At 40.6% G+C, this 25,571-nt stretch overlaps 3 protein-coding genes across 3 annotated transcripts in view; 2 read left to right on the forward strand and 1 right to left on the reverse strand.

Annotated features, from left to right (window-relative positions):
• Nucleotides 1-25,571, forward strand: part of LOC115749848 — a 469,397-nt gene that overhangs the window by 290,579 nt on the left and 153,247 nt on the right. The gene's annotated exons all lie outside the window — the stretch shown is intronic.
• Nucleotides 4,562-15,711, forward strand: LOC115753344. The gene is made up of 2 exons (XM_048279156.1): nucleotides 4,562-5,579; nucleotides 15,243-15,711. Exons 1-2 carry the CDS (start codon nucleotides 5,213-5,215, stop codon nucleotides 15,275-15,277), a joined length of 402 nt encoding a protein of 133 aa, XP_048135113.1. The 5' UTR covers nucleotides 4,562-5,212; the 3' UTR covers nucleotides 15,278-15,711.
• Nucleotides 21,647-24,049, reverse strand: LOC115753333 (copper transport protein ATX1-like). The gene is made up of 3 exons (XM_030691904.2): nucleotides 23,886-24,049; nucleotides 22,424-22,499; nucleotides 21,647-21,981 (listed from the first exon to the last, which is right to left on the reverse strand). The coding sequence occupies exons 1-3, from the start codon at nucleotides 23,892-23,894 to the stop codon at nucleotides 21,806-21,808; spliced, it is 261 nt and encodes an 86-aa protein (XP_030547764.1). The 5' UTR covers nucleotides 23,895-24,049; the 3' UTR covers nucleotides 21,647-21,805.

Consider the following 25,571-nt stretch of genomic DNA (forward strand, 5'->3'; position numbering starts at 1 on the left):
GGGATATCGGGTGGATACCGGTGTGATGGTCACCGGTGTTTACGCATATTCCGGGTTTTGAAGGATCCTGAAAACTCTTTTCGAATAAACATGTTTATGGATTCGAAAGGTTCTTTTGGCCTAGAAAAGAAATCAGCCAAAATATTTTTCTTTCCGTAAATGTGTTTTGAATCGAAAGAGTATTTGGGAAACCATTACGCCCATCGCAAGAGTTGAGGATGAGGAACTTGCTTTTGCTTGAATTTGAACATCCGAGGAAAAGAGGACATGTCCATTTCGACTAAAAAATGATGACCAATGAGATGAAATTCAAATTTTTTGATTCCATTTTTTATCGCAAGAATTTCTTTGAAAGTGGAGTGATAATGCATTTTCGCTGCCGAAAACTTTCCACTTTTGTATGCCAGATTCTTCGCTTACCTTTAATTTCTTCAAGGAGGATAGCTGCCCTTAGGTGCTTGTCACCGGCATCCGTCCGAAGGATTCCGGTTCCAGTGGAAGGGATCCGGAGATGGGGCAAATTTTGCAGTATTTCTTTTAAGGTCTTAATGGAAGTGGTTTGCTTTTGTGACCAAGGAGGAGGATTCTTTTTCAACATCTTTTGCAGAGGAGAAAGGATCTGAGAAATTTTTGGGATGAAATCTCTGAGATAATTGACAATTCCTAAAAAGGATTGGATCCGGTGAACCGAGAGGTTTTCATCCGGGAATTTCTGGAGATCTTCCGCAATGTGTGGTCCTGGGCAATAGGTTCCATTTTTCAAACGCATGCCGAGAAATTCAATTTCTCGTTGAGCTATGATCATCTTCTTTTGTGACAGCATGATGCCATGAGTATGCACAATTTCAGCAAATTGTCAAGGAGTTTTGCATGAGAATGTTCATCATGGGAAAACAGGAGAATATCATCAATATAGATCCGGGCATTAGCAAGGATAGGTTGGAAAATTTTGCACATAGCCTTTTGGAATAAGGACGGAGCAGTTTTAAGTCCAAAGGGAAGGACTCTCCATTGGAAGTGCTGGTTAGGGATGCAGAAACCAGTTTTAAATCTGCTCGAGGGATGAATTCCTAATTGCCGAAGCTCGCCTTAAGATCGAATTTGGAATAGATCTTGGCCTGGGCAAGGTTGGAGAACAAAGAGTTCTTATGGGGCAATGGGAATTTGTCATATTGGATGAACAGATTGAGAGGCTGGTAATTTATGACTAACTGTAGCTTTCCACGATTTTGTTATGCTCTTTTGTTGACATAGAAGGCCTCACATGCCCAAGGGGAGTCAGAGGGCTCAATGAGTCCCCGAGAAAGAAGCCGAGCACATTCCGCTTGTGCTTGAGCAAGGTGATCCGGGTTCATGCCCGAATGACTTGCTTTGGTGGGATTGATTTCTCCATTTTTCTTGAAGGGAATTTTGACAAAAAAGTCAGAATTTTGCCAAAGAGGGTTGGAGCAAATCCGAGCAAACCGCTGGTGAGATTCTGAACAATGAGAAAGGAGAGATTGATAGATGGGATCAAGGATTTCTGGTTGGATGAGAAAGAGTCTCTGGATTTCAACAAACTCTTGGAACTTCTTTTGGAATTTTAACCCCTTAGGGTTTATCTTGAGTTGTGGGAGCTTAGAAAGAATATCCCAACCAATGATGAGATCCTTGTCATGAGATGGAAATCCAAGGATTTGGGTGGTGATTTCACAACTAGGGAGAATATGAATGGTGAGAGGTTTACTACGCAGTTTGGTAGTAAAAGTTTCTTCCGAGGCTGCATGGAAATATCTGGTATATGGTGTCCAAGATTCTTCTGGAAAGATTTTGGTATCTAACGGGGATGCAGCTGCGCAAGTATCGATGAGAGCAATGACTTGGATGGATTTGGTGTTTTTTGGAAGGTGAAGCTGGACCGGAAAATGTGGGGGATGAAATGTTGGGGAGAGGATTCTGAAAGAATCAAGCAAGAGGAAAGAAGGAGAGAATATCTCCCGGGGAGGAGTCTCGAATCGAAGAGTAAGTTTCAATAGCACACAAGGTGTCCGGAGACGGCTCTTCTTCAATGGAGAAGATGGATTCAACGTCTTTATCACCGAGAGAGATCCCAGTGTTTTGAGAGATCTTCCGGATCATGTAACTACCCTGTTTCTTCGCTTGGGGGCATTTTTTTGCAAAGTGACCCTTCTTGTTGCAAATAAAACATCCGTCAGACTTGGGTTTCTTGCGGTGCTTTGCGTAATGACTGCGTGATTTCTTTTCGAGGAATTTTCACTTGCTTCTGCGAGGCTTCGCAAATGAAAACTTCTTGAAATGGACTTTCTTCTTGTGACCCGAGCAAGACGGATCATTACGATCTCTGGTGCACTTGATCTTCCATTCTGGCCTTTCACGCTTTTTGTCATACTTGCGGTTTTCTTTTAAGAACGGGTCGAACTGTCTTTTTCTTCTGCATTTTTCTTCAATGGCAATATGAACAACTTGCTGTATTTCTCCGAGTGTGGATTCAAGGAGAGGCCTTTGAAGATGTTTATCAACTTCATCTGCAATCTCTTTAGGAATAGAGGCTAAAAAGATTGGTTTAAGATTGATGTCTGCTCCGAGATGATAAAAGAGTCGAATCATCTCTTTGAAATGTCTGTCAAGATCCTTTCGAGAAGTGGAGCAAGCATTTTCTTTCAAAGAACTCTTTTCGCTTGAGTTCTCTTTCACCGGTGGGTTGACCAACAAAATACAGGTGAATGACTCCGCATAGCCCGATTAAAGTTCATCGGGAGAAAAGCAATTTGGTCTTGTTCTGAGATGGAGATCCATCGGTCTTTCGGGGTTCCAATGAACTTGCTAGTGAATTCTAAGAGAACTTCATAAGTGCTTTGTTCAGCTAGATTTCTGGCAACAAGCCATGTATGGAACTCCTGGATTTTCATGGGCCAACGATGGTAAGGAACATCATCAAGAGTAAAGTACGTGCTTGATGAGGAATGGGCCGGACGAGATGATGGACTTGGATCTGAAGGGGTTTTAAGATTGACAAATTCCACTTCTTCATCTTCTTCTTTTGGGATCGCCGCAGCCATCATAATGGCTGGGATTTGGTCCGAAATGTGTTCGTGGTCATTTTCGGATTCTGAAGAAGGAGATGTTTTCGATGGTGGTGCAGATGATGTTGAAGAGGAATCATCTTGCTCAGTGGCTTGGATTGTGGAAATGGATGGAATTTGTTTTCTCGAGAAACTTTCAATAGGATTAGAAACCATAAATGAAGGTAGTTTCTGTGAAGGGGAGTGTGGAGGTGAGTCGGGAGGTTCTGGCGGTCTTGTGGGAGGAATTGGAAAAGTAGGAACCGATGATGATGTGTCAGAGAATTTTGTTCTTTCGGCATCGCCTTCAGCCTTCTTGATTGCTTTGAGACGAGTTCGAATAGCGAGTACGTTTATACCCGAATCTGAAGGTACTGTCTCAAGAACTTCTTGGAAAGGGGTCGAAGAAGTTTGGCTGGAAGCTTGGGACGAACGAGTAGTAGGACGTGTATGGGAGGGAAATGGAGGAATAGGGGAAGTAAATGAGGAGAAAGGTGGTTGGTACTCAAGTTGAGCTTTCTGATTTTCAAGAATGAGGATCTGTCTCTTCAGCTTCTCTATTTGAGGAGTCCGGTCTTCTAGGTAATGGTGATGGAGTCGCTAATTTTCCATCATGTAGACTCTCTTCCGGAAATCTGCAAGCATCTTGCGGATGTGTGTGGAAGCTTGATCAACTCGATCTACTTGAGTGGAAACTTTCTCAAGAGCTACATTTTGGGCTAATGCATTCTCTGTCCGCCAATTGAGAACAGTTTCAGCTGGAGCCGGACCTTTCTTTTTTCCATGTGGGTCAATCTCGGTTGGTGCAGGTATCTTAGGAGCATGATAATACTGTTCTTTGAGGATCGAGAATTTTTCGAGTGGTGGAAAATTTAAAGTGGATGAGTGAGATTCATCTCCGGGCGGGAGTGGAGGAAAATCGCTAGGTTGAAACATACAGATGCTTGGAAGTGGTTCAGGGATGGGAACACATGTGTATGGTTTTGGGAGATCAATGGAGCAAGTTGGATTTTTCTTGATCCATTTTTGGATGGGTTTATAAAAGGGGCTGGTAACGGGTTTCTGAGGTGGTGTTGATGGGGATTTTGGGGGTTCTGGTTTACAAGAGGATGGAGATGGTATTTGGGGTATTGGAGGAGTACCATATCGAACAAGGTATTGCCGGTTTCCGCCGACAACCGTTGACCACCATCATCAGCAACCATCGTTGGCCACCGCCCATTGCCGCCCGCCACCGCCGACCACCGCCCGCAGCTGGCCATGACCGCCGACCACCGTCGCTACCACCGAGTTGTTGTCTTCATGGAAGATTTTTTGTTAATAATGTTTCAGAAGTAAAAAATTTTAACTGTTATCAAATAAATTTCTATAATGAAAAATAAAATTTTAAAGCAGAAATTAAAAAATCAACTTTTACTTTTAAGTAAAATTAAAAAAATAAACTTCCGATCAGAAGTAATTTCTCAAGTAAAGGTGCCATCGTGCGTGCCTAGCCTCAGCCCTTCCCTCTGTACCCTCCGTCTCTTCTTCACGCTCTCCTCTGCTTTCCTCTCCCGTCCTTCCCGTACGTCCCAGATCTGTTATCCTTCCGATTTCGGCTGTCCCGTGCTTGTTCTTGGCCCCTTCGTTGCTGCCCTGTCCTTCATCACCCTTGTCGCTTCCCACCTAACCCACCTTAGTTGCTGTCAGGACCCTGGCTGCTCACGCCGCTGCCTTTTGCTGTCTTGCTCTATTCTGAGCTCCGCTCGTTGCGGGTTGCCTCCATTCTCTGTGAGCGTCTCTGCTTGGCTGGTTGGTTGCGTCCCCCTCTTCTTGTATTGCTGTCTCCAGTCCAAAATAATCGCAGCTCAGGTGTTTGATAAATTTCTTGAGAGGACACAGTGTGGCCGCGTCTCCCATTGCTGCTCGCTCCTCTCCAAGCTCCTCCTTAGCCCCTCGCACACGACCCCATTTGGCGTCACCCAACAGCTCTTGCTCGCCAGCCGAATCTTTGCTTTTGCTGTTTGGGATATCAGAGGTCGCTGGGTTGCAGGTCGTGGTCGGGTTTTCTGATCGGGGTTGCCGACACTCATGGTCCAAGTCCTTTAGCGCATCGATTCAACCCCACTGTCCAGAGACAACGTCCCGTTTTGCCAGGCAAGGACTTGATAATGGTGGTTCAAACGCGACAAGGAAGAGGAGGTACCGGGAGAGCCTCATCATCGAACAACGCAGAGCGCGAAGCTATCTCCTCTAAAATCAAGAGTAGCCTCTTCTGCTCAAAGAAGGAGGTCGTCAAACCAGAGGGTCTAACAGACAACGAGACCGGCTTGCCAGGTACACTATTTGTCGTTCTACCTAATTGTAATGATGATGGTATAGTTGAGGATACCTGTGCTGTTATTGATGCTGAAATGAGAGATGGGAATCTGGCTGATGATGATGGGGTTAGCAACTGTATGGCTAAAGCTGGAATAACGAGAGAACCTAAACCTGTCGATGGCCCCTTTCTGAAAGACACTACTGCTGCTACTCCAGGTGTCTTGGAAAAACATTGCTATTGGTAATTTTGCCCAGTCTGCTAAACTAGAATTCCGCCAAACTGTCAAGAATTATGAAACTAATCGCTGTTCCTCCTCCTGTGGTTTTAGATGAGGGTAAACCTCATTTCCAAAACTGCCTTATTAGATACTTCCTCACTGCGAATATGTCATTTTACCTAGTCAAAGGAGTTATCGAGAAATTGTGGGAAAAAGAGAACCTTCTCCACATTACGGCTATGGAGGATGGTTTTTTCTTCTTTCGCTTCTCAAATATTGCGAAACTGGTGAAAGTTATGGAGGTCCAGGTTTGGGACATTGCAGGAAAAGCTATGTTCCTGCATAAATGACACCCCCTTATTATATTAGAGAAAGCGAAGATCACCTCTGTGCTTGTTTGGGTCTGTTTCTATGATGTCCCTCATGTTATAAGGACCAAGACAGGTTTAAGATACTGTTAGGAAGTACATCAATAAAGGTAGAATAGTCATCAAGGGTCTAGACTATTATATATATACTCTTGTAATCATTTTCATTAGATTGTAAATATTGATTTCATTCAATATGGTACCAGAGCTAATTCCTAATCGCCTCTCTAGCCTTTCCATCGTCATCGTCATCGCCATCGCCATCGCCATCGCCATCCTGTCTATTTCCCTCCATCTCTTTTCTTCATCATTCTCTTCGTCTCGCACGCCTTTTGCTTCCGTACCCATCTCGCCCAACCCCTCGCATAAATCCCTCACCCATCTCGCGCACCTTCTGCTCGCTTAGCTCGCCCATCAAGCCCCTCACCCAGCTCGTCTTAGCCCCACCCACATCTCGCCCAGTCTCTGCCCACCCACATCTTGCCCAACTCGCCCTTCAAGCTCCTTACCCAGCACGCCCAACTCGTCTCAGTCCCTTGCACATCTCGCCCAATCTTTGCCCAGCCTCATTTTTGCCCCTTCTCCTGAATAGACCTTTCTATTCTCTGTATCACCTGTGGGAAACTACTTCAAGGGAGGTATAGCACCAATACATTTGGTGGTGGAGCATGAACTGCATCGAGTTACCCCTGGTGATATTGGAGGTGTCAAGACTATTGGAAACTATGTTGTGGTTCTGAAGGCACAGTCTGCTGCCAAAGGTAAAGGTTTTTCAGATGTTTAATACCTTGATTGTGTGCATAAATATATATACATATATATAATATTTAGAGGAGGATCTTGTTGCCACAGTTTTGTTGTGAAGGATACTGTTATAAGTACCCGATAATAAAAGGGATGATCCTACTAGGTGTTACAAGGAAGAGCATAATTGATGTTGCTCGTAGTGAAGGTTTCCAGGTTGAAGAGCATAATTGATGTTATATGGTCCGGTGTTGTATTGATTTTATGAAGTCTTGATGACTTGCTGCGATTAATAGTGGTTGGATTGAGCCCAATTTTGTAATTCCAATTTGCTGTTGTGAAGTTCAAATTTTTTGGGCTCAATCACATTTTTTATTTACTAATGGCGGCTTCTACATCGACTTCTGGATCCTCATTTGGTCATTTACAATTAACTTCTATCAAGTTGGATGGAACTAATTATTCGTCCTTGTCTAAAGTGGTCGAGGTTTATCTTACTGCCACCAAGTAACTTGACTATCTTACGTCTACAGTAGCGTCTACCAAGGATAAAGTTGCTGATTGGATTGCAAGAGATGCTATGAGTCGAACTCTTTTATGGAATAGCATGGATCCGGGAGAAGAGCACCGGAAGTGCCAAAAGTTGTTTACAGTGCTCACTTTATTGTCAAAAGGTTCCATCGGATCTCTTAAATGCCAAATCGGAGAAAAAAATGATCACTTAAGTGCCTTCGGCAAGATATTCTAGCCAAAGTTAATATGTGGCAGTAATAATTAAATTTTTATTATAAAATGACAGTTTAAAAAAATTAGCAGTAGATTTAGAAATAAGCTAAAAGCCAATTTTAAAAAAGGGGTTAATACCACGAAAAACTCTAAATCGGAACACACGTGACAAATTTACCCCAAACTATTTTTTTGACCACAAAAAATTTCAAATTGGTACACTTGTAATAAATTTACCTCAAATTGGTATACCCGTGACAAATTTACCCTTAGTTAGTTTTCGTTAAATCTAACTGTCACATTGCTTAGTTGGATGACACATGGCAATTGACGGGTGCACTAGTAGGTTTTCTCTCTTTGTCACAAGTGTATCAATTTGAAATTTTTCGTGGTATTAACCAATTTAACGGAGGGTAAATTTGTCACAAGCGTACCACTTTGGGATTTTTAGTGGTCAAAGAAATAGTTTGAAGTTAAATTTGTTACAGATGTATCAATTTTAGATTTTTCGTGATATTAAACCTTAAAAAATGAAAAATAAGTTTAAATTTTGAAAAAAAAAAAATGGGTTGAGGCCCTCAACGCCGCCATCCCATCATTGCCGGCCGTCGGCCCTCACCTAGATTCGAGCGAAGGTCACAACACTCACTTAGATTGGGCGAGGTTTGGCGACCAATTTGGGAAGGTCGCTGCCCTTGCCTATGGTTGGCAGAGTTCGTTGGCCCCTAGCAACGGCTCGGCGACCCTTGTTGGATATTCCCCACCCTTGCGGGCCATTGCCGGCAAGGATGGGGTGGCAACAACGTTGTTTTTTGTTTTTTTTTTTTTTGGCTTATTAAATAATTTATTTTAAATAAAAGTTGAATTAAAAATCTGATTTCAACAAAAAGGATGTTGTCTTAACCACATCATTACGACAATATTAAAAAAGTCAAGACTTTTCGTTATTTCAAATTGATGGAGTTAAAGGAATGACTCGATTGCACCAATTTGACAAGTTTTAGAACTTGAATGCACTTTTTGTATGTTTGAGGATTCAATTGTACTTTCGTAACAAGTTTTAGGATGACTAGTACACAGTCTTTTTTTTTAATTATTAGCTTTTTTACGTTGTAATCTAATTAATTTTGTATTTTTATTATGTTTTTCCAACGTTTATTTTTTTTTTTTATTGTTGACCTGGACCTCGGCGAGCCACATCATTTTCAAATATTAGCAAAAAAATGCCACGTTAGATTTCGAGCCAAGCAAATCGGGGTTGGCACTTAAGCGATCATTTTTTAAAAATTTGGCACTTAAGTGATCCACGAGAAACTTTTGGCACTATAGTGAGCATCGTACATAACTTTTAGCACTCTAGGTATTTTTCTTCCCATGGATCGTAAGGTCGGTCCTCATTTTATTTAGTGTGACTCTGCTAAGGCAGTTTGAGAGAAATATGCATTACTTTATTCTGGGCAAAATAATATGATGCGTGTATGCGACACGTGGGAAACGCTATTTGATATTCAGCGGGAAGATCATTCTTTATTCGATCATTATGCTCGGTTCACAACCCTTTGCTAGAGAAGTTGGATACTTGTCTTCCCGCCTCAAATGACTTGACCGTTTGGTGGCGGATGACCAGCACGACAATGCATTCGATACACATGAAAGGATGTGCGCTTCACATCAGCAGCAGCAAGCACCTTCTTGTCGGGGTGGTACGGACCATTCGATTCATATCCCCCACCAATCATCTATCCAATCCTTAGATCCTGAAAGATATAATGATAAGAGAAATAGTCACTAAACAATCTAGTTCTTTAGTTAAACAACCGCCAAAAATCAAATTATATGGAGATTTTGATAGGTGATGGACAAATGCCAAAGAAGGATAGGGACTCAAATGAGCAACTCCCGTATCAAGAACCAGATTGCGAGAAGGAAAAGATGTCCTCTGGTGTTTACCAAATTGACAAGCTTCACACTGAAAGGAACTCGCAGACTCGGTGTCAGAAAGTAAATGCCTAAGAATGTTTGGTGGCGGATGACCGTAACGACAGTGCATCCGATACACATCAGAGGATGTGCACTTCACAACAGTAGCCGCAAGCACCTTCTCGTTAAGAAGTACAGACCATTCGATTCATGTCTCCCACCAATCATTTGTCTAGTCCTCGGATCTTGAAATACACAATGAGAAGAGGAAAAGGTCACTTAACAATTTAGTTCTTTAGTTAAAGAACTAATAGAAATAAAATTGTATTGTGATTTTGATGTGTGAAGGACATATGGCAAAGAAAGAGAGGGACTCAAATGACCAACTCCCATACTAGTAACCCGATATGTAGAATGAAATGAAGACAAGTAGATCGAGTTACCAGTCATGTGATTTGTAGCTCCGCAGTCTTAACCCAAGAGTCAAGACACTGCAGAAAACAAACAAGATGAACTATCTTTGGAGGTTTGTGCCAAAGTTGCAGGAGGAATCGAAGAACCTATCATTTGTTAGAGCAACTAACACGTCATACTATGCACGTGTCAATGTAATAGAACCATTGGTGTTTTGCACAGTAGTTGAAGTTGGTAGAACCGGTGAGTGAGGAACAATAGAATTCTCAGCTTAAGTATAGGCAACAATCGTAGGTCTAAGCTTAGGGTGAAAAGTATAGCAATAGACTTCTGTATGTCCAGCTTTTTGACAATGATGGCAATAGCATGAGCCACGACCATTCCCGGAACTAAAGGCACCACGAGTAATAACCCCTCCATCACGGCCTCCACCATGAACAAAATGGCGTCCACAACTTCAGTAACCTCGACCTCCACGTCCACTAGGACTATGGAAAAGGATAGCACTCATCTCCAAAGCCGGCATGCAAGAATTCTCCTTAGTGGTAGTAGAACAAAGAGCTCGAGAGAAGACTTCGTCCACCGAAGGAAGGGAGCTCTAAGATGTAATATGTTGGTGAAGAGATGAATCCGCCGACCCTAATAACTTGAGATATAATATCACCCTCAAATCCTCTTGACGTTTGGCCAAAACAGCTGGATCATCCGAGGCGGAAAGCTAAGTATCCAATGATTGGCAAAGGGTTGTGAACCAAGAATAATGATCGGATAAAGAATGATATCCACGCTAAATATCAAATGACACTTCCCATGTTTCACATACCCGCGTCATATTATTTTGCCCGGAATAAAGCAATGCACATTTCTCCCAAACTACTTTAGCAGAAGCACAGTTCCATCCAACTTGACATAAGTTAATTGCAAATGACCAAAAGAGGATTCATAAGTCGATGCAGAAGCCGCCATCAATATATAAAGTATGTGATTGAGCCCCAAAAATGAACTTCACAACAGCCAACACTTAATTCCAGTAATTGAATCAACTATACAGTGATTTTCAAATAAAATTGGGCTCAATCCAATCACCATTAATCGCAGCAGGTCACCGAAACTTCATAAAATCAATGTAACACCAGAAAATATAATGACAAGGCATTTGCTCCTCAAGAATTCTGTTAAATAGGTCTATAGATGCCATCATCTCTTATACAAATCACAAGAAAATGTAATCAGCAAACAACCAACTTAAAGCAATTCACAAACCCATATTGCAGTCCACAAGCAAAGAGCAAACCCAGAATGTGCAAGAGAATATGAAGGACTGAGACGAGGCTGTGCAAAGTTGAGCTGGGTGATATGGGCAACTGGGCGAGAGATACGCGAGCAGAAGGTAGGTGACTAGGTGAGATTAGCAAGATGGGCTGATGCGAGACGTGAGGGGCTGACTATGGAGAAGAATGGCAATGGCGATGCGATAAAAGAGATGACGTGAAGAAAAGGAATGGCGATGGCGATGGAAAGGCTGGAGAGGTGATTAGGGATTAGGATTAGGCTCTAATACCACATTGAATGAAATCAATGTTCACAACCTAACAAAAAAAGAGATTACAAGAGTATATATATAATACTCTAAACCCTCAATGACTATTCTACCCTTATTGATATATTTTCTAACAAATTCCATTACTTAGGCTGAAGAAAAGGCATAACCGAAGGAGTAACTTGCTCTTAGTAGACATGCAGGGTTTTGCTCAAACATAAATATAGAAATCTATGGCTAAAAGAGGGTGACAACAATAGTAAGATCTTCTTCGCCTCCATGATGCTAAGGAGTGCCCATAACAGGATTAATCATATCACACTTGAGGATGGCCCTATTGTTACTGAGGAGGGTGCTCTTAAGAATGCAATTATTTCATATTACTAGCACCTCCTTGGAAACTCCAGTCGCACTAGCATTCCATATAAGAAATATGCTTCTTTATTTCATGAAAATGTCAATGCTCTTATTACATTCCGGTACTTCAGACATGAGAAATGCTCGGAGTTTTCAAGGATTTCAACAACTTCAAAGCTCCGGGTCCTGATGGTTTTAACAGTCTATTTTTACCCATCATAGGGAAAGACATTGAGGAAGCTGTTGGATTTCTTCTCGTCAAAAAGAATGCTAAAGTCTATAAATTCCACATTGATTTCCCTCGTACCAAAGGTTCAGAATCTGTCATACCTTAATGAGTGTAGACCCATCTCATACTGCAATGTCATATACAAAATCACATGCAAAACGAACCAGTTACATGCTTCCGGCAATTGTCGGCCGCAACCAAACTGCTTTCATCACTGGACAACAAATCTGAGAGAACATTCTGCTGTGCCAAGACCCATTGCACCACTACCATAAGGGAGGAAAAGATAAACGGGTCGCAATAAAGATTAATCTCATGAAAGCCTATGACATGGTAAAAGGGGATGCTGTTCTCGGGGCTCTCAAAGCTATAAATACACCCCAGAACTTGGTTGATATGATAGCTAAGTGTATCAGTACTCTGAGATTTCAAGTGAACTTCGACAGCAAGCAGATGGCTATTTTTATAGTATTAACAGGCTGCGACAAGGTGATCCTCTTTCTCCTTACCTCTTCATGCTGGTTATGGAAATTCTCAACAGAATTGTTTGTGCGAAAGTTGCTGCCTCTTCTTTCAAGTATCATTGGCGATGCAAAACGCAAAGAATTACTCACTTATGCTTAGCCGACGACTGGTTCATATGTGCTTGTGGGGATGTAAATTTTGTCCTTTACTTGTAGATGCCCTTGACAAATTTGCAGCTCTCACAAGACTGCGGTTTAACCTTGACAAGTGTCAAATCTTTTTCTCTAGGTTGAATGAGGAAGAGAAACACCTTATACTGGACCACTAGCCCTTTTCCACGGGTACCCTCCCTATTAGATACCTAGGTATTCCCCTTGTTACCAGAAGACTCACATACACGGACTGTACAAGTCTAATTGACAAGATCTTTAAGAAATTAAGGGTTGGGGCATGAAGCATATCAGTTATGCAAGGTGTCTACAGTTCGCCAAATTAGTCATCATCTCTATATGACCCACTGGATGCAAATGTTTCCAGTTCCAAAGCACACTATATGCGAGGTTTAGAAGAGGATTAGACAATTCTTTTGGGCTGGAAACACAGTGGATCATGGTTTGCACAAGGTTGCATGGCAAGTAATTTGCTCACCTAAAAGGGAAGGAGGATTAGGATTGCCCGATTTGAACATATGGAACAAAGTATTGGTAGGCCGCATGCTGTGGAACCTCATCAATCGTCCATCTCTTCCCTTTGGAGTATATGGGTTAACAACACCAAATGCAGAGGCACCCCATTTATGCTGCTCGACATCAAGGGCAATATGGCTTGGAGTTGGTGATGTCTCCGTATGTTGCGACCCGTTCCATCGTTGGTTACCCTTAGCTCAATGTATTGTTGTCGAGAAATATTGACGAGCTCAAAAAGTGGGGCCCCCTGTGGAGTGGTATAACCTAATTTGGATGAGCGGCATTAGCAAACAAAATTTTATTGGCTGGTTAGTGTGCAGAGATAGATTACAGACAACCGAGATCGTCGCACAATGGCTACGTGCAGGGTTTGTATAGAAGATATATCACATTTGTTCTAGCACGTGGGATAAGGCTCTCTTTAGGAGGATGGAATGAGGAAATCTAGTGGATGATTAGGGCAACAAAGGGCAAAGACTTGGCAACCAAAGTCCTCAAGATATTCTTCCTAGCAACCATATATTGCATTTGGATAGAGCGCGATGTGAGAAGGTTTCATAACAAGTTAACTGACTTTCATATTATTTTGGCTAAGGCACGTAAAAATGTAAGAGGTCGAACTTTGCTCTACTCTTAGATCAAGATTCACGCATCTTGTGTTTATTTGGGTCTCAAATTAGAGTGCATGTTACGCTACCTTGTCAAATCATGTTGGTGGTTGCCATTAGGCATCACGTGGCATCTCTGCGAGAAAATTGGCGGCTACTTGTTTGGAGCGGTCTGATTCACCTTTTGGTATCATATATTAGCTTATGTGACATAGGAAGATTCTTTGTTAGCAGGTCCATTGCAACATTTTTCACTTGACATACTTATAGGGATTATTGTACTTCAAGGTAGATGAAGAATATTTGCCTTCATACCCAATAAAATACTCTTCAAATTGCAGGTAAATTAGATCATATGTCATTTGTCATAAAGCTATCACTGTAACAATTCCTTTTCTTTAACGATCTTGACTCAGCTCGAAAAGTCAAAACCTAGAACTATTTGTCTGCATTAATGTTAATATCTCACTTGTCAGAATCAAGAGATCAAAGGAAGTGCTTGCTCTGCCGTATCACCCTGTCATTAGTTCACTGTTGCCAATTGTGTGTACCGCTTGAGTTGTCTGAGCAGTCTGATTAATGTCATGGGACATCAGTTACTCTTCTCGTATTATCCTTCTTGATTGTATCATAGTGATTCCCTATTACACCAATCACATTGGTATATTAGGTCAGCTCAGTTTTTTTTAAAATGGGTGCTTCAAAATTGGTGCTTGTGCATTGGGGCTCGCAACTGAGGAATTGCGCAATGCCATTGACACTGCCTCCAAGGACAGCTGAGGAGATACTTCCTTTCTACATGCAAAGGACAACACCATTCCACTGATATCTTGGAACTGTTGTGGCATTCAACAGCTGCTTCTTTTACTTTACCAGTGGGAAATTAGCATCTCCCTTAGGCAAGTTTGTGCAATTTGACAGTAGGATGACAGTGAATTAGGAGAGGGAAATGCCTTTGCCGAGTGACTAGTCCCCGCAGAAGCATCTATCTTACTAATCGACGAGGAGAATATTGGCCTGCTCACATATGTTCAGTATCTCGACGGTGAAGTTTAATGACTTTTCTAGATGCACATTATGCAGGTGCAATTTGGCAGTGCTTCACATGCAATGAGAGTACCAGCTTCTGCGTCATCACTTGGGCACCATCATTGAGGCAATGTAAAGCAAATCTTTGGAGAAAACATTAGAGGTGACATGAATTTATGGATGTCCACTATGTGTGTGCTGGGAAGAGATTAACCGTCATAACCACATGATAATGTTAGGTAATTGCTTCAGCAGGATTGAATTGAAACCGTTGTACACATTAAGAATATTATAATGTGTGCCCATATATGATAGTTCTCCAAGCGCTTCTGGAATTCTTTATTTAGTTTTTAAATCATGACACAAGTTCATCTGCTAATCCATCTCCTCTAAGAAGGGGACACATCTAGGAGAAAGAAGGTTTTATTATCTTTCAGCTTTTACGATGGCTGCTTATGCTGCAGCTTCCAACTTCTTGCTGCTATGCTGAATTACTCTTTCATTCTCAATAAGCAAGAATCTTTTGTTGCTCAATCAAATGTCCTGTACTGCAAATCTGTAATTCCTTATTGCAGAACTGGGAGAAGACAATGGACTGCCATGGTCCTGATCAAGGTTTAATGCCTGCTAGTTTTAAGGTTCACACGGTCCCTTTGGATGGGGATGATTCTGCCACAGAAGAGGTATCAGATTCTGACTCTGGGGAGGCAGCTATAGGTCGTGTTGCACCAGTCGATTCTGGTAATTATGGCTTCAAGAAGAGGTTGATGATAGTATATTCTACATTAGAACTCTCATGTCGATAAAGAGCATCCATCTCGGTCTGTGTATTTCAGGTTTATGGTGGACTGTTCTTTTACGTGCATATGTCAAGATATCTGGGGATCTCTCCGTTCAAGAGAGGATCGATGTTCAAACAGGAACAAAGATGATGCTAAAGCTGTGCCTGGCCGACGGGTTTGATGTGTTCCCTACATTATTGGTGACTGATGGTTCTTGTATGATTGATCGGCGAATGGGAATCCATGGCCACTCTCTCGAAATACAGGTGTGCCTATTCCGTGTCACCTTAACTGATCATTTTTTAGGAGACCATAAGTAAGTGGAGGGATAGTGGGAAAATGGAGAAATAGAGGAATCGTATTTCTCTCTTAATGAAGCTCCTATTATACTGGCGGTGGTTGCTTCTTGCGTTGAACCTGATCGAGTTGCTTATCTAGTCTGTGCCAACTTCATGCAATGAGCTCCACTTCCCTCACAATAATAAAGTTATGTAGGGAAGCTCTTGAATACTTCATCAAGAAGCTTAGTTGTGCCTTCAGCCTTGAGTGGCTTATTCTTATGAAATTTAGTTGTCACGTTTTAAGAATGTGCCAACTCAGAAAATGGAAAATGTATCCTAGCATATCAGTTTGCTTAAATTTTTCTTTGTTTTGCCAACGTAATTAGGATGATTTCAGAGAATACTCGCTTCTTTAGTTTCGGAGATGTACTTGTGCAAAACATGATTTTGGTGATGTCTCAGATCTTTCTTTCAATGGTTTTGGTAATGTACCAGATTTTTTCTCCTTGATTGGTAACTTCAAGAACATAAGTTGAACGAGTAATAAGCAGAGTCAAAAAAGGGGAAAGAGAGTAATTAGGAATCCACCAAAAAGACACCTCAACAGGAGGTGCATGTACTACAAATGGCAAAAACGTGAAAAAAGGTAATATAGGATTTGGTAATACCTCATTGTTACCAGTGAATTCTTGTCTAGATCAGTCCGTCATGGATCGACTCGTATTGTCATAAGTGCGGGCCTCACATGGGAATTACTATATCTATTGAGTCAATTGACTCTGTCTACTAAGAGTTGAGTCTAGATAAGAATTCCGGCCATGGCATCTCTGCATTACAATGAAACAGCTCATTACCTGCGTAAAAACGAAGAAGAGAGGCATTATAAAGCCAGCTTTGGCCCATAGCCTGGCCATTGAAGAGGCAGTTACTTCCAGTTCGACACACTCACACAAATCATGCATGGCCTTCACTTCTTTATTACTATTCTTTTGTCTCTTTTCCTCATTTTCAGCCTCAATGTAATCTCCATTACATGTGAGACTTCTCAGATTCTCTTTGTCTAAGGAATGGCTTGTCAGAAGGATGCTCTTGTGCACAGGCTTTATGCACTCATCAGCACCCTGGAGGAACAAGTATCCACTTACCACCTTTCTTTTGAAGCTTTTTAAATTTTAAGGGAAAAAAGGCAGATTCTTTTAGTCTGGTGAGATTTGACATGGTTTTACTAGCTCCATTTCATGACAAAGGTGGCCTTGTTTGAAACAAGCTTTTGGTTTTTAGTAAAACATAGACAGATGGGGATTTATGGGGGAGGATTTACCAATTTTCATTGTCAATAGTTTGGTGAAATGTTATTATAATCCATGTGACTTTATTAAATACCTGCTTCACTGAATTCTAATAGATCAGTCTCGTGTTAATCTTTTCCAGGGTTTGTTGAACAGCAATTTTGCAAGTGCTTATCAAATGAAACCGCATGACTCCAGCTGTTTCCTGGACTTAGTCCTGATGTTCTGCAACGACGTGGAAGCAGTGCTAAGAGAGCTGGTTCTTGCACTGTATAACCATTCTTCTTGGTGATTTACTTCTACCTCACTTGTTCTCTTGTGCTTATTTAAGACTCTTCTTGTTTATTTGTTGATTTACAATAGGGAACTCCCAGTTGTTGACTATGAATATATGTTACAGTGCTATCTAAGGATCAAAGAAAGTACAACAAGGTAATATAATGTTCTGGTTCATATGGCCAAGCACCAATCTTTCATTGTCCTTATACTTATTATGGCAGAGAAAATAGGCTTTCAATGGCTTTAAATGTAAGATCCTTTGCGGCTGTAATAGATGTAACTTAAATGTGGCGTTTCTGAAAAAGGAGCTGCGTTACTTGTATCAGGTCTACAGCAGAGAATATGAATGATCGACAGCTTTAAATGTAAAGTCTTTTGCCGTGGTAACTTTAAATGATACACGTGGTGCCTCCATGAAAAATTGGTGCCTGATTACTTATTTTGTCTTCCTTGTACTTTGTTCGCCAAATGTTGACCTTTTTAAGATGTTCGGAGAGCGTTATTTTGCGTTTCAAACATCTAATGAACTCTTAGATCAAGATTTGCAAATCTTGTATTTATTTGGGTCGCAAATTAAAATGCTTGTTGCCCTCGAATCTTGCTGGTCATTGCCGTTGCCATTATGTGGCATATCCATGAGAAAATTGGAGGCTACCAGTTTGGGTCTTTGTTAGCACGTCCAACTCAACATTTTTCGCTTAAACATACTGATAGGAGCTACTAGAGTTCAAGGTAGATGAAGAATATTTTGTTTGTCATAAAGTTAGACGATTTACCTTTTTAATGATCTCAACCCTCACACCCACAGTTAAAATCTGAAAGTTATTTGTCTGCATTAACATTAATGTCTCACATGTCAGGATAGAGATCAAAGGAAAATGCTTGGTCTGCTGTAATACCCCCTCACAAGTTTAGCGTTGGTAATTGTGTTTTTCCACTTGAGTTTTTCAAACTTATTAATGTCATGGCAATCGGTTAATCTTAATGTACTATCCTGCTTGATTATATCAGAGTGATACCCAATCATTGTAATAACATCAATATCTTAGGTCTGCTAACTTTACTTTAATGGTGTTCCAGAGTTGGTGCTTGTGCATTGGGGCTTGCCATTGACGATTTGTCGGATGCCCTTGACACTACCTCAAGGGAAGGGTAAGTGGATACTTCCTTTCTACATGCAAAGGACAACCCGATTCCCGACAGTTACTTCTTTTACTTTATTGGGTAAGGAATTACCATCTCCAATAGGAAAATTTAGGCGGTTTGACAGTCAGATGATATGGGGTTTAGGCAAGGGAAATGCCTTTGCTGGGTGACTTTACCACGGAAGCATCTCTCTAGTGACCGATGAGGGAAATACTGGTATGTTCACTTATGTCCAATACCGCAATGATGAAGTTTAATAACTTCCCTAGATGCTAATTATGCAGGTGTTACATGGCATTGCTTCGCATCTGACATGAGTACCATGTTCTGCATCCGCACTTGGGCACCATCATTGAGGTAACATAACACGAAATTTTTTAGGGAAACAATAGAGGTGAAATGAATTTAAGGATGCTACCATGTGCATGTGCATGTCCACCATGTGTATGCTGGGAAAGATTAACCACAGTATACGCATGATAATGTTAGGTAATAGCTAGTACAGAGTTCAATAGGATTGAATTGAAACCATTCTAGACGCCAAGAATATGAAGCATTTGAGGTCTATTCTCTCAGTTCACATGTATTTAAACTCTACAGTGAACTTGCCTATTCACAAGAAAATATAGAAAGTGATGGAGCTTTTAGTGTGCGGCCCTTTGTGATCAACTAAAATGTACTCTCTTGCGACTGGTGATGCTACTTTGTTGCGGAAGTCCGAAAAATCTTATCATGGTTGCTGCTCTTTTCAATTCTTTAATCTATTTTATTTTGCTCAGTAGTATTATAATAGACTATTCGACCATTTGAACTCAGATAGTTTTAATTATACTGAGGTTACGTGGCACCAAGAAAATTAAAAGAGTGCACTTGGCTTAATCTAAGTTGTTTCTGCATAAACTTTGTCATGTATATCTTATACATTAAGAATTCCCATATGCAGCTCGAGCGCAGGATTATCCACCTCGAGGGTAATCAGCCAGGACCTGGGAACAACTGAAACTGGGCGTCCAGTGTCACACCAAAGCCTGCCAAGCCTTTATATCATGAAGTAAGCTCCATTATTGGTGAAGTTTGACTGTTCGTCTAAATAAAAACTGGTATAGTCTTGTGCCCTGGCCGAGTATCAGAATTCGTCTTGACATGTCCTCGTGCCGTTTCGTGTCTGAATATCTGAACTTTCTCTTAGTATGATGTTGTCGTTTTGTATCTTTAGAGCCTAAACTGCTCTTTGTTGGCGTTACTGCTTACCTCTAGGGCAGGCCTTCATCCAGCATAAATAAAACCCTGTGGTTCGACATGTTGATGGCTCATTTCTTAAGTTATCCCATCGCATGTCATATTACTCTACTTATATTGTTGTGTTGTTTCTTGTCCGAATATCCGGACTTCCAGTATAACTAATGTCGTCATTTCGTGCCTTGAGCATCTGAACTTGTCTTTCCAAAAAGAAGTTTTCTCTGAAAATGAGGATATTTTCCGGTGTTCATATGAAACTTGAAAATAAACTGAAAAATATTTTCCGCCATTTGGCAAGAAAATCAATTTCCATCAACCAAGCTTTTAACGTTTTTTATTTTTTAATTGTTTTGAATAAATCTATTTTTTCTTATTTTCTTTTATCTTTTTTTTTCTTTTCTTTTTTATTTTCTTCCTTCTTTCTTCTTCTACGTGGAGCAGCGACAGAACAAAGGGCTGATGGTGGAGGAAATCAAGATTGCCCTGCCAGTCGACGAGTTAGAAAGCAGGTTGGAGCAAGGCCGTGAGCCTCGAGCGAGCCATCGTAAGGCCGCAAGACTCGAGCTTGCTGTCGGAAATCAAACCAGATTTGGCCACAATGCTCAAGCTGCCCATCGGAAATCAAACCAGATTTTCCCCGCGAGGTGAGGCCTGGCCTTGCCTCACCTGGCTGGATCTAGCCTCACCCAAATAGTCCATGACCAACCCCGAAAGCCATCCGCCCCCAATGCTAGCCCTAAATCAAAGATCGTCTATGGCTTCTCCTTTTCCTCCAAGTCCTCCAAAAATCGAATCGTCACTCAGCGAGCGTGTGCACTCTGCTAGATAGTCGCTTGCTCCTTCTCCTGCGACAGTGAAGTCAAGGCCTCCATCTACCACCTCCGCGATGCGGATTCCCTGCTAGCGCCACTCATCAACCTCCATCCATCGCCTACATTCCATCGAAATCTTCAAACTGTTGCGACATTCAATAGCTGCTTCTTTAATTTTAACAAGCAAGAAATTAAAATCTCCGATAGGAATATTCCAACGATTTGACAGTAAGATGACGTGAGAATATGCCTTTGCCGAGTAACTAGTCCCCACAGAAGCATCTCTCTTAGAGATCATTGAGGATAATATTGGCATGCTCTTGCTCACTTATGTAGGTATGTGGGAAATCTCAAGGGTGAAGTTCAATGATTTCTCTAGATGCACATTGTGCAGGTGTAATTTGGCAGTGCTTCGCATGCAACAGTACCAGCTTGGTCACCACCATTGAGGTCCACCATCGGTTTAAAATTTAACGTTGAAAGTACAAGATTATAACTTTATAGGATTATTGTTAGGTCCCCACCTACATCTTCACTGTTGAACGAGTGACATATGGGTTTGAAGCTCGTTTTGTAATAAATTAGTCAGGCATATCAATCATCCAGCAGTGTGTGTAAGTATACGTTAAACCCACCTCGCCCAGGCAACGGCTGGCCTCGCCAGCATTCGCCCTCACCGGCCACAGGAGGAAAGAGGAAGAAAAGACAGAAATACAAAAAGGAAAAAGAGAAAATAAATAAATAAAATGAATCAAAATTTATTAAAATATCATTTAAGAATAAGCACGTCAACGTTGGGCGTGCCACGTAGGCCGTTTGGTGTATACGTCAGCAATATCTGACCAAAATTAATTGGAATGGCTCAATTGGCCCAAGGTCAAAAAATTTAGGACTAAATTGGCACCATTAAAAGATTTATAAGTAAATTGAAACCATTAAAAAGTTTAGGACTAAATTAACATAAATACAATGGGTTTATGATATTTCTGACACTTTTCCCTATTTATTGACATCAGGTACCGCTTCAGGCACGAATTTAGCACTTGGCCTGGTCTTGATCTGGAATTATAATGACAACAGATCATTAAACGATCGTGTAGACATAATAGCAACAACACGAATCAGCGCAACACAATGGGGACAAAGAACTACAGTGGAATCCATCTTCTATATCCACGACAAGGTTGTCCATACAAATTATTGTAGCTATCATACAAGTCGAAAGCACAACACATAGTCCACATTTGATATAGAATCCATCATCAAAGAAGTGCCAAACAGGCCTGTCTTCTTTATCTCGCCTTCACTGATTATACAGCAGCAGTGGCTTCAGCAGGCTTTGCTTCGGGCTCTGCTGATGTTTCAGCGTCCCAAAATGTCGTCTTCTTCCCAGTCTTTGAGACTGTCTTTAAAACTGCATCCGGCTGGACATTGCCTTTCACCGTCACCTTCTGCTCCTTCAGATCAATGTCGAAGGACTCCACACCTGAAATTGGTTCAAGGTGCAACCACAAAAGCGGAAAAAAAAAAAGGGAAAAAAGAAAAAGAAACCAGTTAATCCTCCACCGGTGTAACTTGTCTTCCAAGGATGCCCTGTTTTTATTTTATTTTCACTTCTAAGATTAAGAAAGATATATTCAGGGTGATAAAGGTAAAATCAAAACTACACTGGTGAATCTCTTTAGGAGAATGAGTGTATGTATCTATCCTTAGACATGTTATCAAACAGCTTCAAACAACCAGAGCTTAAAACGATGATATCTCTTCTGAGGTGATTCATAGAGAATGAAATGGACCCATTGAAAGGCGAATAAATTCAACTATCATGATAAAGATTTCAAAGCCTCAACATCGGGACATATACAAGTTCAAATACCGCTAACAAAAAGTAAGATTTCAAATTAGAACATTTTAGAACAGCAGCAGACCTTCCATTTTTCCGAGAACCCTCTTCACTGCACCAACGCAGCCTTCACAAGACATACCAACCTTGAGGACAACAGTCTGCAGAAAAAGCGTACAGATTTTTACTAGATTGAAGAAATAAAGTCACATGACTTGTTGTCTCCTAACTATGCCAGAAATCAAGTTATAATCATGAGTTCAACATTCAGCAATTGAGCAAGGATCTAACACTGAGATGAAACGCCAACAAAATATGCAATTATGCGCATCTTAATGCGATAAGTAAAGCCAAAGCTATTAGCATCTAGCTGGGCAAACCACTTATGGAGCTCCTTAGGTCATTCCATGAGAGGACTCGAGAGAGATACCACCTTGGCTGAGTATTTTTCATTATCGATTTCTATATCAAGCAACTAATTAGCTATAAAGGATTTAATTTGTTCTGGCCCAGGTTGAAGCAGCTGCGAGTTACTTTATATAAATGCATGACTTCACTTGTAATTCAGGAACTATCTCAGCAACATTTGACCCGAAGTTCTATACTAAGCTAAATTAAATCACCAACTAAAATAAAAATGACCACAATCACTCATCGACTAGAAAAAGGAAAAGCAAGACTTTGCTTCTACTACTAGTACTGCCCTTTTGTGACACAACATAACAAGGATTACCATTCTTTGTAGCTTCAAAAAGTCCCTGGTTTTGCAGACATTTCACAGAAGCACTAGTGCCAAATTCCTTCCACCACCAACCTCAGAATCATAAACGAGGAAATAGTTCTATGCAAAGCCGACTCACTACTGATCCAGACACATCTCAGCCTTCCCCAACATCAACCAATAAGAACAACCGCACAGAATCACAAATTAAACTTCAAGCTCGCAAATATGTGAAATGGACATGATGCATCATATTTAATAAGAAAATCATTACAACTGGCATGACGGTACATTTTGCTAATCTCGCATTTCTACTTGAATGAAGCTCAACACGACCGAGAAAACTAACATGAAATAATTAATTTGCTCTGCATCTACGAATTTCTATAATTGCATTCACCGAATTCCTCACCAAGTCTCCATTGCTTTTATAACCAAAATAGACAGATTATACACATGCTACCATAAATGGTATGGCCCATAAACTCAGTTTCTGCCAAACTTCCCAGAATTGATATCCTGAAGCACCATTACTACTCCCGAAGAGGGAAAAACCAATTGACGAATTCGTATACAAACCCGAGCTCACCGAACATTCAACTCTTACCCATGATCAAATCATAACAAATCTCAGAAAGAAAGAACAAGAATCGCTCGAAAAGAAGACTCCTTCTAATCAAGAATCCAACACATCCCCCATAAAAATAAAAATAATAAAAAGTATATAAGCAAAACAATCTCGAACCCAACAAAGATCGAGAACCACTTTGACCAAATAACGAATGACGAAAGGGCTCAAGAACAACACAGAACCAAGCTTCTTTACCTGAGACATGGTCGATTAGGTTTTTCCTAAAATCCCAGGGGAGGAACCGACAGAAGAAGATGAAGGGCGATTGCCACCAGATATTCAACGCGAGGTGATCTTGAATTCTTGATCGGGTGTGCTGGAATTGAAGACAGTTCGTTTGTATACTGGGGTTTATAAAACATAAACATTTTCATGTTTTTAGTGTGTTTTTTTTTATTTTTCGTGGTCGTTGCGTAAAAGTTAAGGAAGCATATGTTTTTTGTTCTTTTGACCTTCTCCTTATATTTTTAGTTGCAAATGCAAAAAACAAGAAAAAAGAAAAAAAATCTCCGACTTTCTCTTGGGAAATATGATTATCATTCGCCATTAGATACACCATCATTCAAAATCTTATTGCAATTTTTCAAAGTTTAATATTTCTTTTTCCAAAATCTCGACGCAAAAAATTGAGAATAGGTCGATTGACAGATAATTAAATTTTAAAAGAATTAACGGGTCATTATAGTCGGGAAAAGAGTTGACTTTCTAGATAAGCGAATTAAGTAACGAAGAGATGATTACAAAATACATTACAGCTTACATCCCGTCTTATCATTAGTTGCTTTCAAGAAAAAAAAATAAGAATGACATCAATTTTTTTGTTCTTGAAATAACTGATGGGTTTCATTGAAAAAAAAAAAAGAACAGAAAAAATCAATTTTCTTTTTGGCATTCACTTATAAGATTTCTAAGACTAATTTAAATTATTAGGCCTGCCCAAACGTTGATGTGGCCCAGCTCTACGTCATTGGGCTCAGCCGCTCAGTCCAGTAACTCCCGAATTCTGTGTCATTGGGTTCACAAGTTTCGGCTCTCGTCTTGTCGGCGATTGACCTAAACAGGAGCTGAGCAAAAAGAATCGCCCAAACAAGAAACAGCCTTGACCAGATCGAACCTGCCAGTTCTGGGCAATTCTCTGGGGCAACGGTCCTGTACTCGATTTCAAAACATTGAAACCGGTGATTTTCAGTCCGATTCTCAGTTTCATGGATGGAACCGCCTACCGGACCAACTGGACTAGAACTGCTTCTTTTTTTTTTCCCTTACAAATCTGTAAAAACTAAAAAGCCCTAATCCTTCACAAGCCCACCATCTAAATCTACTGCTTTTTCCATCTTTCTTTGGTTCTATCCGTCTAAGATTCTTGATTCAACCCTCATGATAAAGCTGATACCTAGGTACCCCATCATTCCTTGAAACTCTGGAGCTTAGACAGTCTCGAATATATTCCACTTGTTGATCTGACCAAGGTCGCTCCACGATCTCCTCATTATCCATGACTATGATGTTGTCTGATTTTACGGGAAAGGTACACTTTTAGAGCCAAAAGTTATGTAAGAATATAACTTTGGTGCCAAAAGTTTCAATCGGATTACTTTAGTGTCAAGTCAAAGACAAAAGGATCACTTTGGTGACTTCGGCGAGAATTTCCAACCAAAATTGCTATGTGTCATTAATAATTATTTTTTAATAAAAATAACATTTAAAAAATAAAATAAAATCCACGTGGACTACCATGTGGACTTATGCACTTTAAAATAAATTAAAATAAAAAAATTCAAATTTAAAAATTAGCTAAAAATTAAATTCATTTAAAATACAAACTTTTATTTAAAATAAAATTAAAAATAAGCTAAATTTAAAATAAAAAAAAAAAACTTA

The sequence above is a fragment of the Rhodamnia argentea genome, chromosome 5 (genome assembly GCF_020921035.1).
Source record: "Rhodamnia argentea isolate NSW1041297 chromosome 5, ASM2092103v1, whole genome shotgun sequence".
Taxonomy (NCBI): Eukaryota; Viridiplantae; Streptophyta; class Magnoliopsida; order Myrtales; family Myrtaceae; genus Rhodamnia; species Rhodamnia argentea.

What these genes read in the sequence shown, in the direction of transcription:
- LOC115753344 (XM_048279156.1), top strand. Translation starts at nt 5,213, where the DNA reads ATGGTGGTTCAAACGCGACAAGGAAGAGGAGGTACCGGGAGAGCCTCA. An exon ending in CACTACTGCTGCTACTCCAG is followed by an intron (nt 5,580 to 15,242) that starts GTGTCTTGGAAA and finishes TCCTTATTGCAG; the next exon opens with AACTGGGAGAAGACAATGGA.
- LOC115753333 (XM_030691904.2), bottom strand. An exon ending in GGTTCTCGGAAAAATGGAAG is followed by an intron (nt 21,982 to 22,423) that starts GTCTGCTGCTGT and finishes AACCAATTTCAG; the next exon opens with GTGTGGAGTCCTTCGACATT.